General features: G+C 39.6%; 3 protein-coding genes across 4 annotated transcripts; 2 read left to right on the forward strand and 1 right to left on the reverse strand.

Annotated features, from left to right (window-relative positions):
• The first annotated feature begins 5,211 nt into the window (after positions 1-5,211).
• On the forward strand, positions 5,212-14,404 carry usp16 (ubiquitin specific peptidase 16). Of its 2 annotated transcripts, XM_068714507.1 has the most exons (19): positions 5,212-5,256; positions 9,026-9,105; positions 9,282-9,348; positions 9,472-9,668; positions 9,755-9,858; positions 9,948-10,060; positions 10,158-10,381; positions 10,483-10,578; positions 10,686-10,816; positions 10,917-11,004; positions 11,512-11,593; positions 11,699-11,790; positions 11,875-11,928; positions 12,015-12,182; positions 12,307-12,994; positions 13,140-13,234; positions 13,430-13,516; positions 13,623-13,770; positions 13,862-14,404. In XM_068714507.1, the coding sequence occupies exons 3-19, from the start codon at positions 9,288-9,290 to the stop codon at positions 13,981-13,983; spliced, it is 2,550 nt and encodes an 849-aa protein (XP_068570608.1). In that variant the 5' UTR covers positions 5,212-5,256; positions 9,026-9,105; positions 9,282-9,287; the 3' UTR covers positions 13,984-14,404. The 2 variants fall into 2 exon arrangements, with proteins under 2 accessions (XP_068570608.1, XP_068570598.1); XM_068714497.1 differs by lacking the exon at positions 5,212-5,256 and having other exon boundaries at positions 8,905-9,105.
• On the reverse strand, positions 5,288-8,836 carry rwdd2b (RWD domain containing 2B). The gene is made up of 4 exons (XM_068714519.1): positions 8,405-8,836; positions 8,252-8,319; positions 6,970-7,338; positions 5,288-6,868 (listed from the first exon to the last, which is right to left on the reverse strand). Exons 1-4 carry the CDS (start codon positions 8,615-8,617, stop codon positions 6,616-6,618), a joined length of 903 nt encoding a protein of 300 aa, XP_068570620.1. The 5' UTR covers positions 8,618-8,836; the 3' UTR covers positions 5,288-6,615.
• Positions 14,405-14,494: 90 nt separating the features above from the next.
• On the forward strand, positions 14,495-19,854 carry LOC137875356 (transcription regulator protein BACH1-like). Its single transcript, XM_068714532.1, has 5 exons — positions 14,495-14,581; positions 15,572-15,828; positions 16,434-17,597; positions 17,687-17,893; positions 18,651-19,854. Exons 2-5 carry the CDS (start codon positions 15,589-15,591, stop codon positions 19,017-19,019), a joined length of 1,980 nt encoding a protein of 659 aa, XP_068570633.1. The 5' UTR covers positions 14,495-14,581; positions 15,572-15,588; the 3' UTR covers positions 19,020-19,854.
• The last annotated feature ends 521 nt before the right edge of the window (positions 19,855-20,375 follow it).

A 20,375-nucleotide genomic window follows, 5' to 3' on the forward strand; every position in this document is an offset into this window, starting at 1 on the left:
TAAAGGAATGCAACTGCACAACTGAGGTTTTCTTTCTCATATAATGAAAATCTGGCAGACTAGATACTGCAAGGCCTATTGACCCCAACAGTCAGTATTACATGTTTCATTTCAAGAAAACATGCCTGATACCACCACCAGTTGGCACAAGTGTCGCCAGATTTTCAGAAAAAAAAAAAAAAAAACTTCAGCATGTTTAACAGGAAAATGTTTGAAATCAGGGAAATAATCACATTGAAAATAAATCTCTGATAACACAAAAGCACTTCCTAAACCCTAATATAAATATATATATATATCTAAAACACTTAATAAATAATTCATACTTTGCAAGCATATAACAAAGAACTTCTCGTGATTTATAGGGTTGTAGCTATATAAGCTGTGTAAGAGTGCATACAAAAAGAGGGGAAGGACCAGTGGGATTACTAAGGCTTGAATACTTCCAGAGCAGTGTGCCAGTCGTCTTTATGATGCCAGTCAGTGTGATGGTGAGCTTCAGGGATTACTCCAGACAGACAGCTCAGTAAGACAACTGATTAAATAGTAGTGTGAAGAGAGAAAATGTTTAATTCAGTCATATTTAGTATTCATGGGATGGACAGCCATACAAGAGTTCACCTTGAGGGGTCATCAGGGGAGAAGGTCCAGAATCCCAAAGAGCTCCCACGCCAAGCTTCCACATAGCACTTGGAAACACAACTGATTGTGTTTTTAATTGCTTTGATTATCAAGTTTATTTTGGCTGAATTGAAAATGGTAATGCAACACATAGCAAATTAACAGACTGATACGCTATGAAAGGGAGTTCTGTTATGCACCTATTGTTACATTGTGATAGATTTACCAAAGCAAAATCAATGTTGATCTTCAGGTGGTGGATATAAATGAATATGTTCGACAGTCAACTTTAATATTCCTGTGTGCATGTTTTATGGCATTATAGAGTATCCTACAAAAAGAAAATGGAAAAATTGTCCACATGATCGGCTTCCTTAGGAGGGTATATTTTATTATCAAAATGATCAACTGCATATGCCACCACATTTATTATATCACAGTACAACTAATGCTCCGAAATAGCTTGTGGAGGTGTAGAGTACAACTGTGCTACGTCTAAGAAAGACAAGTTATGATTAATAATTACCCAGGAGTCTGTACAGTTTGAACTGTATATTTTCTTGCATTTGCAACCAGCTCAAAGAATAAATACTGTTCTCGTAGCTACAGAACAATGTGGGAAGAAACCACTGTGGTGGACAATAAAGGTTTCTAAGGCTAAGTTTTGGAAATTCCAAATTCAAAAACCCTCTCTTCAGTGTTTGCAGCTTCAAGTAATGCAAAACAATACCCTTTATATTAGCTTGGCTCTGTGAAAGAGTGCCGGCTATAGAGATATAATGAAATCCCTGTGTTGAAATACCTAACCATGGCGTTCAAAAACTAATTCAATTATATGCATCACCAGTTCAATAGACCTACTGAAATGATGAAAAAAAAGAAAAATACCAGTAAATCATGTGTGAATGAAGTTTAATATAAAAATGATTTTCATAAAGAGTTGCCAAAATGGGCTTTAAGAACAAGGGGTAGAATTTCTGCTGTCATTTGCCAAATTATTTAGTCTTCATCAACTACAGGTCCTATTTACTTTGCATCTTCAGAGATATTCCTCTGGTTGGGAGACAATATGATGGTAACGCTTTCCCCTATTTAGCAATAAGCAGTATAGAAAAATGATCAAATACACACAATTATGTTGTTATAAGCAGATATAAGGACATTATTAAGAAGTATTAAATAATGTATAACATTTGTCAGCAATTCTAACTTCTCCTGTGAAGACATATTATTACCACTTTATAGTCGAATAAGCATATATGTGTGTGTGCTCAACCCGCGCGGGCCGGCAAATCGGTAATAATGTCATTCATTATCTGTTTATTCAGCAGCCTCCACTTATGAGGGTGCACAAGAGTTATAGTTTTTGATAAATACTGTACATTGATAAACACGTATATCCGAAGACTAATACATAATAGTGTGTTATAAACCATTTATCTGATAAACTGCTTATAAATGCTAAATAGAGTAGTAAGTAAGTAAATAACAGAAAAGGTTCCCAGCACAGTGGGAACTGCTTTTAAAGAGGACTTTCATGCTTATTTTCTGGTTCAAACATACTAGAAAATGTTAACATGCTTTAATGTTCAAAAAACACATTCTTATCCTCATACGGTCTGTCTGAATATTTCTGTATTTTGATCGATAGCTCATTGCATCAAACATGGGGTGTGAATGCATCTGTGGAAAGTCAATATGGATGATGAGTTTCATGATGAAAACCAGGAGATTCCAGAAATGTTGGCAGTGGGTAAAAGTCTCAGTTGATTGATTCAGAGGCTGATGTGTGGTTTTTCCTCACTCCTTTCATGATCCAGCTTCTGAATGTCACCCCAGTAATTCAACAAGAGATAGAAGTACGCAATGGCCTCACCAACAGCCCTAGCCATTTAGGTGTTAATGTAAAAAATCGGAATATGTCACAGGACAATGAAATGCTGTGACGCAGGATAGTGGAAGGAAATGAGCACCACCAATGCCCCAACCTTTACCACCTTGTCCCTGCAGTCATGTGATAATGATGTTAGAGTGGCAGAGACCCCTGATCAGGGGAAACACAAAAGCACCCCAGAGATTTTGAGATACTCCGAGCAGAACCTTGATCTGCTGAGCCGCCTCATTGAGATGTAGCCCAAACTCATTGTGTCCAGGTAGGCAGGACGATCATCATTAGTAAGTGGCCTCTATATACTTCTATAAAGTATCAAGCGCACTCCGTGAATTGAAGGACAGTGACATGTCCCATTGATTTAATTCTGCACTTCAGAAATGAAAAGAAATAATGACTCGGGTTAAAGTGCTGACTCTCAGTTTTTAGAGTGTTATGTATGTACTATGCATTGTATCTGTATTTGATATACAGTGTAGAACTCTTCGCCCTTTCAAGGTGTTAAGCCACTCGTCTATCCTAAAACATCTTGTAACATGACGAGCCTGAACAATACGACCTTGTGCTTCTGCTCTCTTTCCCTAAAAGGTAATGTTTTATTTCATAAATGTGTCAAACTCACTATCCTACCTCCTTTGGACTGCACTATTTGTTTATCAGTAAGTAACTACGGATAAAGAATGCAGAAGCTGCAGGTCAGTTACAATAACAAAGACAAGAAAATATATAGCTGCTAAGGAGTGGTCTACACTTGACCTGTCAATGTGTATTGACCAGAGGCAATGCTAATGATTTGCACCTAGCTGCAGTACAGGTACTAAAAAGGCTCCATTGTCTCGATCAGTATTGCAGACAATGAAGTTAAAACTACTAGAAACAACATTATGGATACATCTGGCAGGTAGATATCAGCAATGAACCTCTGATGGAGGTAGCAGCTGGCTATGACTAATGTTATAGCCTGCTCTGGCTATGACTAATGTTGTCATTTTCCACTTGGCCATTCTTAATCATACCTCGAGGCACAAATTAATTATGACTTTAGTTAGAATGGGAGTTATTTTTGGCAATGTCAATATCACATGATGGACCATCACAAGTGCTACTCATCAGTTCACTTAACCAAGGAATGAAGGACATTCAAAATGTGCAACAGTAGCCAAAAGAGCACTACACGATTTTGGGACAGACAAACATTACTCAAGACATTTCCTTTGAATTAGTACATTGGCACTTTCAAGTAACTCTTTAGGATGTGTCATCTGATGTTCTGTATATCTATTGTGGTTATCTGTGCAGGGAATGAACCAAATTAACGGTGTGGAGTAAAATATTACACTAGAAAAAAAGCATGGCTAACATTTTTAGTAATGCAAAGCTATACAAATATTCATCAAATGATTTGATTAATTTATGTGTCAAGGTAATGCGTCATAATCCTTGTGTACTTGTGTTTGATATATCTTTGTTAAGTATTTTGATATTCAAGAACATGTTTGCATGCTATGATTTCTAGGCATCTTCATTATTGTATATCCTGCTGCTCCCAGGCCAGTATAACTGTTTGTCTGAAACCACTTAGATTCTTTTTAAACAAGCGGTAAAAGTTTTAGATAAATCAACGCCATTGTGACATATTGTCCAAATACACCCTCTTAAGTTTTCTCATTCTTTCTCAGAAGTTTGATTGATATTTAAGATAATTTACAATGCTTCTCCTCGGCCATTGGAGAGCTTTTTTTCAGCTCAGCTCTGAGCTAATGAGTAGAGGCTCTCGATCTGCTCAAAACTTAAAAGAATGTAGGGGGATCTATTAGCAGAAGTGGAATATAATATTCATAACTATGTTTTCCTAAGTGTATAATAACCTGAAACTAAGAATTGTTGTGTTTTCGTGAACTTAAAATGAGCCCTTCATATCTACATAGGGAGCAGGTCCTCTTTACAGAATCTGCGTGATGCATGTTGCACCACCGTGTTTCTACAGTAGCCCAGAACGTACGAGTCAAACACTGGTTCTAAAGAGGGCCTTTCAGGTTTTTGAACTTGTGAAACAAGCGCCGAGTTTTTCATATGTCCCCATAATAAAACTTGCACAGACTATCATTATTTTCCCCATGGCGCAAAAGAAATTGGATATTGAGCAACCTGTCATGTTGACATTAATTTGACCATGATTCAGGTTTTTAATTGTAATGCATTGTAATTTAATAGTTGTACTGAATGAATGTGCTGGTATTTATGTGTTGATGCCCGTTGATGTTTGTATAATTGTTAGTGTGATAGAGATTGTGTAATGGTCTTACATGCAAATTGATGTATTTAGTGTCTGCGTAGTCATAGCCGTATACACTGCAGCTATAATAAAGGCATCAACTGACTGATTCGGCCTAGAGACCTTACTCTAGAAATGCTTACTGAGAAAAGGATTTTAGACCCAGAAACGCAAGAGGATGGGGGCTGAAGAGGTTGCTCATCCTGATTTAGAGTAACAAATCCTGGGGGAAAACCGGAGTTGTGGATGCACCTGAGAGTTGAGCTCTCCTCGATAAACAAACAGTTCTGAAGAAGCAAGTTAGAGGTCTGACTGGAGTATCCACTCTCTGAGGGCACAGCGAGAACACGTAGCACCAGGAATAGCAGAACAAGAGACCACCAGCTGACCAGCATCCCCAAGAACAAAGCAGACACGGAACTCAAATCAAATGAGCTCGCCACCCCCGTCATGGCCATCTCTGCATCAGGTATCTGTTCATCAGTTACCAATTGTATGATAAATACTTTAAAAAGCTCAATCATTGTTATAACAGATGCACAAATGAGACAATGAAGAGGAGTGTGGGTTATTTTAGAACGTCCTTGTTAGTGTCTTGTTGTTGTGAAAGTCCACAGATATAACCCACCTGCCATTTTACATCATAAAAGTAGCATTTTAATTTGCATTGATATTCATAAAAGTTTAATATTTTTTTAAATCATTACAATCATATTTGATTCAAAAGACCCTTGCAATTATTTAAACCAAATCATGATTGAGGTAAAACCTGTTGTTGTTTTTAAATCCAGGTAATGAATTGTATTAGGTTGAACATCCAGAAGTCACCGGAAACATCTAGGTTTTCCAACTTTGGTTATATAATGCTGCCATCTGTTGGGCATTGTAGCCTTAGCAAGTTTGCAAGTCAATTCAATGCAGTGCCTGCAACTAATGACTACTACTAGCTTTCTACGATGTGCTGATTTTCATTGGTTTCATCAGTTCATTTTTAACAAAGTGTGAACTCCCAAATGCTCACCAAGGGTTCATACTCCTTTGAGGAGATAATCTTCAGTATTTCTACATAATTAGAATATGCAGTATATAGTGTAATAATGCACATACAAATCTATATGACTGTTTTTTGAAATTTTCATCTCAATGGGCTGAGAATGATATTCATCTTCAATAACCACATTTTTTAATTACCATAGTGTAATCCACAATTATGCACAATTTATCTAAGAACAAATCATTCAAAGAAAATTGGAGAGAGTCTTTCCACGGTTATGTTATCTATAATTCATAAGAGGAAAATCAACAGATTTCAAAAACAGATATCTACCAAATTGTTGACTATGTTGTCCAATTATTATTGTGGTATCAGACCTGAAAATCCTATAATAGCCTGGTAGTAATACAACTTGGTGCCATTTGAGGAAACAAACACCTAGGGCAAGGTGTGATCCTTGAAGGGGTATTAAAATTGCAAATATAACTGAGTACCTCATCAAACCTCTCTGATAAACATCTCTTTAATGCTTTAGTTTGAAAACCTTGCTTATTAGCTAAAAATTAGTTTTAGTTTCTCGAAATAGCAGAAATGTTCTTTCTGCCTTTTATCCCAATGACGTCCCATGTGTAACGACTGAGCAACATCTATGAAAAGCTTATTCAGTTATTTCAGGGACATGTGACCACAAGCTTACAATTTATTTATGTGCTTGTATGTTAATACAAAAACTAAAACAGTAATTAAGGAATCAATTTTTAAGTTAACACTTAAGCGACTTCAATGACAAGGCACCAGTATATACTGTATATCTATTGTCCGTAGATCTTAACATTACCTCCCTTCAATGCCAAAATACATCTGAAAGACGTCACAACAGCCTTTCTCATTTAAGAACTGGTAGAGCTGCCCAAGGTCCATGTGATTACCTCTGTTCCCATGGGGGTCAAACATTGCCTCTTCAAAGCCAGTGAATTTGCGCAGGGAGTCTATACTTTCAACAGCCCTGCTGTCCTCGCCTTTACGATCAAGGGGAATATCCTCTCTATGTCGAATCATGATCTTCTTCCATGTCAGGACCTTCACTCTGTGAAATGGGGAAAAAAGTTTGGAAAAATAATAAACCTGGGACCTCAGCAGGCTTCTGGCTGTAACATCAACGGCTAAAAATAACAACACTTAAGATACCTGGACCAGAACTCCTCGCAGGTAGAATGAGGACCTTCCACGCACACAATACCAGGCTTCCCAGGCATGCTAAACCCTGACAGACCCAGCTCCTTGGACCACTCCAAGATGTTCTTCCTTTTCGTCTTGTTGTAGATGTGGTGGCTGTAAATCCACAGTCGGCTGAACACTTCCTGTGGCCGTGGAGAGGAAGACTCTTTCGTAGAAGCCGTTGATGCTGATAAGCTCTTATTAATGACGAGCTGCAGGTTGTCTTTCACCCAGTCTACAGCGGAGAGCACACATACTTCTCCCTGGCAGTTTTCCATGAGGTATGCATTAAGATCTGTGTGGAGCTTTGTCTGCTGGGCCCTGCTGAGACCGGCACACCTAATGCACGAATACAACGGAAGGATTCAGAAAACACTCAAGGGAATTTGGAGTTGGAAGTTTCCATCCCAGAGAACAAAAACTTTGAATAGAAATCTTGAAGAAGCTAAGATTTGCACTACAACAGATATTCAAGAGGTTGATAGGTTTACTAATCAATATAAATAAATTCTCTGGAAGCTACTTAAAGATGTGTTTTTTCTTTAATGCTGTTGCAGTAGTGTGCGTTGTGATATACAGTACATATACATAACCTCTTCTATACCAGATCTCTAGGCAAGATTTTAAGTTTAAGTTTATTCATCTTGATTATGATAATTAGATTTATGATTTGTGTCAGATACTGGCCATCTAAAAAAATGTGCACATGACGATAACCCGAGACGTATTTTCCCACACAAGCAGCGATTTCCACTACTCATCAACAGAGATTGATATGTGTCATCCCACCCCTTTGATTTTGTAAAAGAAAAAAAAAGACAAATTAAAGTTACTGCTCAACAAATTCATGAAGTGTACAGTCCACATCTACCTCATGTTATCTATATTGAATCATGCATTCCTTAACTTCCAACAACACAATCATCCTTGGCTTCTTTTGCAGTTCAGGCTTTGCAACTTATGGAATGAAAGTTTTTTTTTCCCAACAGAATGTTAAAGTTGAAACGGGTGTGCTTGAGTTATTAATGTCTTCTTGATATAGAAGTTTTATAAAATGTTTCAATTATTGTAAGCTGTCAAATTGCAGTAGCGGATTTCTTATTTCATAACTGGCCCCTTTTCACATATGGAAAACTAAATTTTGCCCATTTTATAATTACTATAAACTAAGCAAATTAGTTGTATAAGTTCTGGTTTTGCATGTGAAGAGTTCCTCACCTTTACCACACATCACATGTGGACATTGACTTACCGGACTGTAATCTCTGGTAACACACTGGGATATTCAGATGGATAAGCACAGGATAGAACGACATCCGTCTGAGTGGAGCAACACAATAAGAAAATAATTATGTTTTGGGACATATTTAAATCCCAATGATATGACAGTCGGTTATTCAGTTACCCTCTCCATGCTTGCAGTGTCCAGCTTCTGTTTGATGAAAAACTGAGGTCTGGAAGAAGAGGGGCTGTGTGTTGAAGCTGAGCCCTCCACATAGTCCCTGAGCTCAGCTAGTGCCAGCTGGTCTGTGATCTCCAGCTCCTCCCGGGTGGGAAACATACTGGTCAGCAGCTCTATCTCTGCAAGCTGAGACTCACCCCACTCTAAGCAAGACATACTGATAAAGGCGAACTAGAACGTCGATCTTCACCATAAACAATCACAGTCAAACGGCTTTCTGTCTCCACATTCAATTTGTGTCCCTCAAAGTCTTGTCAAGCGTATAACATTAAACAAATATATTTATCTAAGTTATATACATGAGGTTCTTAACATAGAAGACACACCTGGACAAGTTCTGCAGTCACACTACTAGTACAGCACGGTGGTAATCGAGCGTTGTTTCCACTCGGACTGCTTCAAGCGACGCACACAGGAAACACACGTAGCGAAACAGCGGTACCGTCACATTTCTGTTCCTCTGTTGTCTGCATGTGTCAGCTGGGATTTATTTTTTGCCAAATCAGGGCATTGTTTTTTCGCGAAGTCGAAACTTTGTGGACACCTTTTCTTACTCCTTTTCAGTTGTGTCCGGATGAGAGAATTCATCTATACAAAGTTAACGAAAGTGTAAACCGTGAAGGTTTTAGGCTCCGTCTGTGACAGTAAGTGGGCATTGACTTAAACGTTACATTACGTGTTGTTTGCTTCTGGCACTGAATGTACTGGCGCTCAATTGTGTTAAGCAGCATTATAATTCTGTTTAGCTAACGTCATTAGTCAAACCACATGTGACTGCTGTGTCTGATTTGCATGCATCTATGATTGTGTTTAACGTTAGGTGAAAATGGGAAAGAAAAGGGGGAAGGACAAGAGCTCCAGAGAGGACGACGACATTGACCTGGCAGGTAAAGAATGTATCATAAGTTAGGCAAATACAAAATAATATATCACCATCTTCATGTCATATGACAACCTGCAGAAGGCCTAGGGTGAATTTACCGCATTATGTGTGTTTTATATCTTCATAGGTCCATCCTGCAGGCATATAAAAAAGGGAACAGACCAAACTCTTCTAAAGAAACTCTCAGGGAATTCTGATTGGACGAGTTGCCAGGATTGTAAGCATGAAGAAAATAAAGAAAATACCAGCACCACCGTGCCACAAGACTCCGAAGAGGAAAAGGAAACAATAGCCATATGGATGTGCTTGAAATGTGGCCATATAGTGAGTTCATTCGACCCATTTATCATTACAATTTTTAAAGTGCATGAAGTGACTTTTTGCTAAATAACCAGATGCATTTCTACCAGGGATGTGGACGAAACTCCGAGAACCAGCATTCCATTAAACATTATGAGACTCCTCGGTCAGATCCACATTACTTGGTAATCAGTTTGGACAACTGGAGTGTGTGGTGAGTATGTTGCTGTGGTGTGTTAATCACAGAGTTGTGTTTGAAATGAGAAGTACTCAGTCTTTATTCATGTTTTTCCAAACTTGCAGGTGTTACATGTGTGATGATGAAGTCCAGTACTCCAGAACCGGACATTTGGCTCAGCTGGTGACCAGCCTAAAAAAGCAAACTTCTGCAGATCCCATCAAGAAACCACAGAACAGTAAGTCCATCTAGTTGTTTTTTTTTTTAGTCAAACTGTAGTATTGGAATTACATGTCTCTATCACCGTGTCCACCATGTTGTGTTTGGTTATTTAGGAGTGAAGGAAGAAAACAGCTTTTTGGAAGTTGATCAGAAGACAGAGACTGTAAAGGCAGAGGGAACTGAGGACAATGAAAAGAAGGGCCATCAAAAGAGAAACGCCAAGAAAGAGAGTGTTGGGATATCAAAAAAGTCTGGCACATCTGAAGACTGCGGTGGTGTTTCAGTAAAGGGGCTGAGCAACCTGGGAAACACATGTTTCTTCAATGCAGTCATTCAGGTAAGATGGTGCCTCATGAGATGCCAGTCTTGAATTTAAATGAGAGAAGTTGTAAATTATAGTTGTGAGTTATTCTTAATTGTTGTCATTGTGTTTTCCAGAATCTATCTCAAACACAGCTCTTAAGACAGACTCTCAACAAAGTGACAGAGGAGAATATCAGTCTTAACATTAAACCTGTTGCCTCCTCGGACCTGGTGTGTTACCATTCTTTCTTTTTTTTTATGTTTGTTTTTAACTGTAAAGATAATGCTTTAATTTACACTGTTTATTACTTAAAGACTTGTTTGTATTATGTGTGCAGGCACCTATTGTCATGCAGTTAGGCCAGCCTGGCTCCCTGACTTTGGCTATGCGTCAACTACTCAATGAGATCCAGGAATCCAAGAAGGGTGTGGTAACACCGCGGGAGTTGTTCACACAAGTTTGTAAAAAGTGAGTGCAACTACAAGTTGAGGTGGAGCGCAGCGCTTAAAATGTACTTCCTATTATCACTGCATCTAGTGTTGCTCATTGTCTCATCTCATTTCTGCAGGGCTGCCAGGTTCAAAGGATTTCAGCAGCAAGATAGCCAGGAGCTGCTGCGCTACCTTCTGGATGGGATGCGAGCGGAGGAGATCAAAGTATAAATCTCTCTATATCTCACATTGGGGACATATTTACAATTGAAATGGACTCTGTAGCTGTCCAAGTGGCTATGTGTTACATGGCTGTGTAATGTATTGACAGCAGAACAGTACTGCTGTGGAATACATTGCTTGTAAACCAGCTGATTTGTATTGCGCTGTGCACTTACATTTCTTGTTTCAGGCTTCTTGTCACCAAGTCATTCAGATTCTAAATTTAGTCGAGGACATGTTATGTGTGAAATGCAAAGACTCGTGGCTAAATAGCACTTGTTCCCTCTCATTTAATGACCTCGGGGATTTTGCTCTCCCAGAAAGGTTCTCCGATAGCGTGGTTCATTTTCACAGAGTGGAGTTTTTATAAGAATGCAATCAGTGTTAAGAGGCTGAAATGATGAAGATTCTGTGAACATTTTGTACATCTTATGTCTACAAGAGTTCCTCTGCATGGTTTATCAAAAGGTTATTTTTTTATCATTTAAAGATTGTCTTTTGTATCTACAGAGAGTAGGCTCAGGGATCATGGAGGCGTTGAAAGAATCTAGAAAAGGCACAGATGGAGAGCAGCTGAAAACACTTGTTAAAGGTAAGTAACCGGTCTATAAATTATACTTAAATAAAAGTAAAGTATACAATATAGGTACACCTAATAGTTAAATTTGGCCCTCTAACAATTAAGTTCTGATTTCAGAGTACGAAAAAAATGGATTTCCAAAAAACGTTGTCGACAAAGTTTTTGGTGGGGAAACGACCAGCACTATAATGTGTCAGCAGTGTAAAACGGTATGTATTGTGGAGAAAAATGTAGGATTACCTGTCGGTATTATGTCGATGTCGAGCTAAATAACCACTGCTTTGAATTTGCAGGTGTCTGTAGTCACAGAGATGTTTTTGGACCTTTCCCTTCCGGTTTCCGATGAGGTAAAGATTGTTTTTCGTCGAGCAATTACTTGTTCATGTTTTATTTGTGTTGCACGCATGTACCCTCTTGTGACTACATCTTTCAGGCATACAGAAAGAAGAACCAGAAAAAAGCAGTTCAGAACACCAGTGAGTCGAGCCAGGATGACAGAAACAGCCCTGCTTTGACAAACGGGAATGATGACATTCCCACCGGGTCTGGCAGCAAGTACCAGCAGAAGAAAGCAAAGAAACAAGCAAAGAAGCAGTCAAAGGTACCTCACTGAACAGATACAGTTTCTTCCTTTTGCCATAATTCATCATTTTGATGGATGCATATTGAATAATTGTGCAGAACAAAGAAAATAGTTTGTTTTGTTTCCTTTTCTTGTCTTAAAGCATCAAAAGAGGCAGCAGAAGATTGAGGGCAGAGTCACTTTGGACAATCTCTCCTCTCCGAGCCACACAGAGAGTGAACAGACCGATCCTACTGCAGATGCAAAGGACAGGGAAAATGCTGACACTGCAACACATGAAGAAGCCTCACTAAGTGAGGGGAATCCTGCACAAATCAGTGTGTCTGAGCCGGACCAGAAGAACCTCGACCCAGTCCAGGAGAAGAAGGACAAAGAGGAGGATGATGAGGATTCAGTGATAGACTGCGACTCACTGGCTACGTCATCGGTCAACAACCGGTTCACTGTCTTATCTGATGAGCAGCAGTCAAAGGACAGTATCTTAGACGATGACAAAATATCTGACATGGATCTGGAAACAGAAGACACACAGCTGGTGAGTGAAATCGAGAAAGTAACCCTGGATGATGCCTTCATAGAAGAACCTAATGCTGTAGATGCAACTATGGAGAGTGAAGATGAGCCACTGGAGGCTAAAGAGTACACTGTAGTAAGTCAGGACCCGGAGCTGGCCTTCCGCACACTGGCTACCAGAACAGCCCCTGAGAAACAGGGGTGTTCAGTGCAGTCGTGCCTTTTTCACTTCACAGAAGTGGAAACCCTCACGCAGAACAACAGCTTGCTATGTGTTACCTGCACTAAACGGCAGCCAAACAAAGTCAAAGCTGGAGGTATGTGAAATGTGTCTGACTGACTTTTTTTGTGCAATGCAGTATCACAAATAATTAATGTTTTGCTGCTTCGTTTTCTCGAAACGACTCACTTTTACATTTTGGAATCAATGAAGTTCATCTTCTTTATTTGTGCTTTGATTAGGATCCAAGAAGAATGTCTACACTGATGCCTTAAAGCAAATGCTGATCTCTTCTCCCCCACCAGTGCTTACCCTTCATTTAAAACGGTTTCAACAGGTAAGACAGTTGACGAAAATTTCAGCACGTGTACACCTTTGATCCTGTCAGTCAAGCTGTGTTATTCACTCAGCTGTGAACCAACTAAAGAAAATAACACCTTGTTTAGTTTTGATCTTTTTTTTGTATTTTCAAATGCAGTGAAACACTTCCATTAATGGATTTTTTAATGATACTTTTGTTGTTTTCCTCTAGAATGGATACAGTATTTGTAAGGTGAACAGACATGTTCATTTCCCCCTGATACTGGATCTAGCTCCCTTTTGTGCGTTTAAATGCAAGGTAAATATTGGGATTAACAGCTTTTATTAATTATCAATGAACTTATTTGTAAATGTATCATTGTTTTATTGTAGTCTGGGCATTAACAAAAGTTTTTTCCAAACAGAACTTGACAGAGGGAGATACTCAAATTTTGTACAGTTTGTACGGCATCGTAGAGCACAGCGGAACAATGAGGTCAGGTCATTACACAGCGTATGTGAAAGCGCGATCCGAGTGCCATAAACCCTCATCCAATGGACTGACAGCTGAAGGCAGGTGTACTCTGGCATGACAATGAATAGAATAATGACTTGATTCTAATGTTTTATCTATCCCTCCACTAACTTATCACTTCTCCTTCAGGACATGTAGAGCCACCCAGAGGATCCTGGTTCCATATCAGTGACACAAGTGTTCAACCTGTGAGCGAGAGTAAAGTCCAGAGTTGCCAAGCCTACCTCCTCTTCTATGAAAGAATCCTCTAATCGAACGGTGCTTCACTACTCAGGAAATCCACCAAGCCAACGTGCTGCTTCTGCTCCACAGTATAAGGGATCAGTTAACCAACCAGATTTGTTTGTGACTCAAACTGGGCTGTGATGACATTTTATTGATTATACAGAAGGAACATTTGACACAAAGTTTTCATCACAAGGATTTCACAGTGTTTCAAGTAATAAACAGGACCAGTTTTATGTTTCTCACACTCACTGAATATTGCAAGGTGTGCAATGAAAGTCAGAATGGACATTAAACAGATTGTGGTGTTGGATTTGTTCTTATTACAAAAATCAATTTCAGGAGGCAAATGAAATGTTGGTGGAACATCATTTGTAAAACATATTTATATGTCTATTTTTATCAATGTCATGTAATGAAATCATAATGAAATGCTTCAAAATTGGATTTTTATCCCCGTCTCGCCTGGCTCTTTGGGTGCTTGCACTGAGCATGCGCAGTAAGTGCTGACAGTTTTTCCTGGTCCAAATTGTCACATGACGAGAGGAAAGTCGGGTTCCGGATGTCCAGAAACGTCTCTACTCTAAACTCCCCAATGGCAGTGTTATCAAGCTGACGTAACAGGTCCGTAAACATTTGGCCTTTTATAAATTATTAAAATGACTGTTTAGGAATATTTTGTATTTTAGCCAACAACAGGAAGGTGTTATCGCTCGGTACAGTAGTTACCGCTAACCTAGCCTAGCGTAAAGCCATTCCGTTTAGATATCATTTTCGACCATTACATTTGTATCTAAATGAAAATGTTGTCAGTCGTTAATAACAGAGGGCTTGTCGTAAATGTAGCTATTGTTGGTTGCGCCTCTCCTGCAGGCCCAGTTGTGTAACTTCGCTAAACATGAGTCAGCATTATAACTTGCTGCCCAAGTTAAAGTGAAATGTGTCCTGGCTGCTGTAACGTTGACTCGGCACCTAACTGTCGGCTCGCTAGTTACGCTTCGTCAGACAGCTGTGTAGCTAATTCTTTAACCCAGTCAGTACAATGTTAACATACGTTATTGTATTTAGCTCCACCATCATTGAGTCAGGTTGGAGCATGTAATCGCTTTGAATGAGAAGGGACAGTGTCTTGCTTCAGGGTAGAACATTTGACTGCCCATAACGAAGCATTAATTATGTAACTTGTTATTGTGGTAATAGACAGTAACAAAAAGTAATGTTACATTGCAGTAGTTTTACATAATTGTATAACACCCTTTTGTATGTTTTGAGTTATTTCAGTAATGCCATTAAGAAGCAGATCAGATTTCTTGAAACGCTAACTCACCATATAAATGTGCTTGGTGGTTGTATATGAAGAAATATCACATCCTTTGCTTAGGACTGAATCCACTTAGGCTGCAAATAACAGTTGTTTCAGCATTGATTCATCTATGGATTATTCAATCAATTTTTCCAATCAAATAGCAAAATTGTTGCAGGTTAGTTTTTTGTCAACAGACTGATTGAACATTGACTAATCACCGCAGCTAGAACCAGTAGTGTAGTCAATTTTGACAAATGCTGTATGATCGTGATGCTTATTGACTTCACCCTGCTCCCTCTGTCACACAGGCTGAGCTTTTTGAACCATGTCGGTCCAAGCTCCTCGCATGTCAGTGTTCACCTTTGAGTCTGCAGTGCACAGCGCCCATGTTCTCCAGTGTCTGGATGATCAGAGGCAGCAGGATGTTCTGTGTGATGTGACGGTGGTGGTAGAAAACAGGAGTTTCCGGGCCCACTGCTCTGTCTTGGCTTCCTGCAGTGTCTACTTTCACAGCAAGGTTGCCAATGTCACAAGACAGAATCCCATCATCACCTTGCCTGATGAGGTCGGTGTCCTGCTGTTCATCTGAATGATGTGTGGAAAATGTTAACAATGTCAATAATGCACTTTGGGCATCCTGAAAGAAGAGAGCTCATTAATGAAAGTCTGCCAAGTTCATTTTGTGAATGGCTAAAATGTTACAACGCGTGGACTAGAAAGCTTTTCTGCAAGATGGGCCATGGAAAATGCAGACACTGCAATATTTGTTTTGTCCAGCACTAGATGTTTTTGTGTAACATGACTATTGGTCCAATTGGCAGCTCTTGCAGTGTGACTCATGCCTGTGCACATATGTACATCACAATGTCTTTGACAACAATATATTTGTCAACCCTGCAGGGAATGATATAGCACTGTGCTGTTTTGAGCTTTGTTGATTTTTGATGGATGTGTGGTACCCACTGATCTCTATACTGTAGTATAGGCTACATGAATTATACATTTCAGGGCATGTATGAAACAACGCTAATGATCTGCATTTCCTATGTTCCTTTATTAGCTGGTCACCTTTATAGTATGATCAAATTGTATTTTACTGTACAGTAGTTTATTGTTTATGGTGTACGTGTTATGGTACCTCAACAATTTGCTGCATCTGTTTCTCTACAGGTGACCATTGCAGGGTTCGAAGCTTTGCTTCAATTTGCCTACACATCAAAGCTACCCTTCACCAAAGAAAACATTCGTGCCATTCACAGCAGTGCTGAGTTTTTAGGATTTCATGATTTGGAGTCGGCATGCTTTGATTTCCTCATCCCAAAGTTTTCTGAAGGCAAAAGAACGTCACAAGAGGTCAGGCGTAGAGCCTGTTGTCTGAGCCGAGATCCCAGTGCCAGTTTTAGCCCCAGCGCAGAAAGCAGCCAACCAAAATCATCGGAGTCACACAGCTCAGTGCCTTCACGAGGGGATGAACAAACAGATTTCCCATCACAGTGTCCTGAGAGTGCACAGGGTCAGACGAACAGTGGGGAAGAGCACTTTTGTTTGGAGAATTGTGGGCCACAAATGCCCCCATTATCTTTGGAGTTAACAGCCAATGGCGTGTGCCCCATGTTGTCTTTGCCATGCCCAGACTCTGACAAAGCAGATCATTCCTCTCAGTTCTGTGAGACAGAAAGTTTAGAGATAGATGTGTGTAATCAAAGTGAGTTGAGTTTGGCAGATTGTGGCTTACCCTGTGAGCTGTCTACCCCAGGGGATGTGAATCTGCCAGAACTCATTGAGCCAGCAGGCAGAGAAGTTAAGCAGACTGTGGAGACGCTTGGTGCTGAAACCGACTGCAACCCTGGTTCATGTCCACTCAACACATCAGGGGCGGATGATTGCCATGAGTTATTAGAGCAGAGTGAGGCTGGCTGTGAACAGAAAATGGAAGGTGATCTTACAGACCCTACACTATCTGCCCTAAGTCACGAAGAGGAAAACGGGGAGAGAAGCAGCGTGGAGAGGGAGGTAGCTGAACATCTGGCAAAGGGATTTTGGTCCGACCTATGTCCATCTCAGGCTCAACCACTCCCGTTGGAACCAGTGGACCAACACCATATGGCAAAAGCATCAGACTTTCATTGGCTTAAGCAGCTGGACCTGAGCTCCAGTGTAGGAGACTGTCCCTTCCTCAGGGACTTTGGGACAGGTGATGACCCGGCCCCACACGCTGACAGCCTGTCCCAGTCAGAGAAGAGCCCCTACATGTCCTCCTCGCTCAACTCTGGGGACGACTCGGAGCTGGACACAGATGGAGATACTGAAGCCAACAACAAAAGAGCAGCAGAGGTCATTTTGATTCACAGCTGATATTTGTTTTTTGATAGTTTAAGATATTAAGTAGAATACGTCTAACTCTTAAACACTGTACTCAACAGATTCAGCTCCCATTCCCCGTGGAGCAGATCTCAGCCCTGAGCCGGAGTGCCTTCCAGCAGCTTCTGAGACACCATGACTTGACTCAAGATCAGCTTGAATTTGTCCATGATGTTCGTCGACGAAGCAAAAACCGTGTGGCTGCACAGCGCTGCCGAAAGAGGAAACTAGACAGCATATACCAGCTAGAATGTGAAATCAAAAGACTGGTAAGTTCCCTTTAATACGTCTGTTATTCTTAACATGTTGGCAAACATGATATGATTGAATTTTCTGTCCTTGTAACCATTATCGTCCTCTATTTATGACCAGTATGAACTGCAGCAATTTTGATGGAAGTACTTTTGTCTTCCGAAAAAAAAGTGCCTCCACCCCTCCTTTCACCTCTTATTCATTTGCCATAACAAAAAAGCAACAGAGGTCTGTATGCTACGTAATTGGAGCACAAATCCTAGAGAATGTATCTACTGAAAAAGTATTGCAAAATATCTGTATGGTAGCCTTTGCTGCACTGCTAAATGGCAGGGTTATATAAGCAGATCAGACCAAAAGGTGCACTTACTATCCACTGTACTCAAAAGTTCAAAGTCTGAGTGAGGAGCACAAGACAAAAACAACTTTTTACAGCAAGTGAACGCATCTTGTCCCGTCTTTAATAGATATTACCTGGGTGTAAATTCTGTATCACCTGTAGAAAGTTGAATGGTAGATTTAGAAGATTTAGTAGATTTATTTATTTTAGATACTGTAGACTGATGAAGGAACATAAAGGAAAGAGTAAGAAGCATGAACAAAGAAACAGACAAAAAATAATTACGATCCTGTCTGACTAAATATTTGCTTTGCTCCATTGAGTGACCCTTTCATTTCACAGTTATCTTCAGGTTTTTTTGCCAAAAAAAAGGCACGTTATGATAAGGAGTCGAGGAAGTGAATGTACTTACTTAACTGTTATTCTCTCTACAGAAAAGTCAGAAAGATCGGCTGCTGCACGAGCGAACCGATCTGGAGCACAACCTGGAGGAGACGCGACAGAGTCTGTGCGGGTTATGTAAGAGCGTTAGCTTCGAAACTGGCTCTGAACAGGACCACTTGCAGCTTCTCGCCAAGGTCTCCTCACCAGACTCCCCTCGCAGTTTGGGTAAAGATGAGTCCCAGATCACTATCAAAATAGTAAGTTCTTCAGAGTGTGACCCAAGCAAGCCACCTGCAGACTCAGCTCAAACGGCTGCATCAGAGGCTGGCACACAGACAGAGGAGGCAGTTTCTCCACAGAGCTGCCCTGTCTCTGCGTCTCTGCTCAATGTCTGTCTGGACATGAACAACAGCTTATAATTGGACTCAATTTCTATTGTCTTTTCTAATCTTGCAGGACCACAGAGCAGGGGGTGGACTCTGAGTATATACTATAATCTCCTTTCGGGATTGATATGCGCATCTGTGTATTTCACTGAATGATATTTGGTCTGATATTGGAATCTTAAAGTGGCATTGATAAATGTCAAATTTCCTTTGCTGTATTCCTAATATGCATTTCACTGTAGTAAACACAGAATCTAGTATTCATCATTTTTAAAGTGCATACATTTAAATGTAATTCCCAAATGTTTGCATTTCTAAAATAGGATGTTTTTAAAATGAAGTTTGTTTTTCTAATGGCTGAAATAATTCTCGCTACATACACACATGTATGAAAATATATTTGTTTTATTTTGAGCTCATTAATTATATTCATAATCATTGTATTCTTAACATTTCATATATTTTCTACCACTATGCTGTTTCTTTGATCAAATATGCGCAGCACTAACATCCTTTTTTTTTTTTTACACCAGAGGAATTGTTACAGCTAACATAAATTCTCAGCAGCATTATTTAATGCCAGTACATAGTTTGGATGAATAACTGTCTCGTGATGTTTGAGGAATAATGAAAGTGTTACAGGGGAACATAGGAAATTACAATATTTGATGCAAAACGTGCCTTAGGTAGTATAGTATGAATACAGAAAGATAAAGGCAATCTTTTTATGTTCTTGTCTCAAGCACTCTTGCACCCAGAGCCCACATTGATGGCATTCTCTTACATTAATGTCTGTCTTCATGTTGAATATTTTTTATTAACTGCTTTCATGGATTACAGATTTGAATAAACAACATTTTGTAACATAGTGTTTTGTTTTTTTAACCAACAAAAAGAATATTCCCCCTCTATTGATGCACAGTACCACAGTTTGGCCAATAGATGGAAGTACAACTTAATATACCTCATCAGCTATAAGGACCCTTAATGTACTGACTAGAGCATTATAACCATATTAATTGTTCCTTCTGTGATATGTCTGCAAGAGGAGAGATAAAACTTGAGTTAAAAAGGCTAACCTGAAACAGCATGTTCTGTCGCTGATGTCAGACTGTTCCATCATCAACAGTCGACATGACATGATCAACATAACAAAACTAGTAGAAAGTTGGTGCCTCTAAATGAGGAACAGGAAGCTGACTCAGAACTTCTTCACTAAATGATTGTGGCCTAAAAGTTACACGAAATTGAGGTTTTATGAACATGGATTAGGAAAAGACACCATGTATAACCACCTGATACCAAAAGGATCTTGGGTAATACTGCTTGTATCTTCCAGTTTGAAATGAACGGTTGTCTGTAGAGTTATTTGATCTGCAGTACTACAGA

Source organism: Cebidichthys violaceus, unplaced genomic scaffold (assembly GCF_023349555.1).
Source record: "Cebidichthys violaceus isolate CVI_PGR_0920_01 unplaced genomic scaffold, fCebVio1.0.p SCAF_1, whole genome shotgun sequence".
Lineage (NCBI taxonomy): Eukaryota > Metazoa > Chordata > Actinopteri > Perciformes > Stichaeidae > Cebidichthys > Cebidichthys violaceus.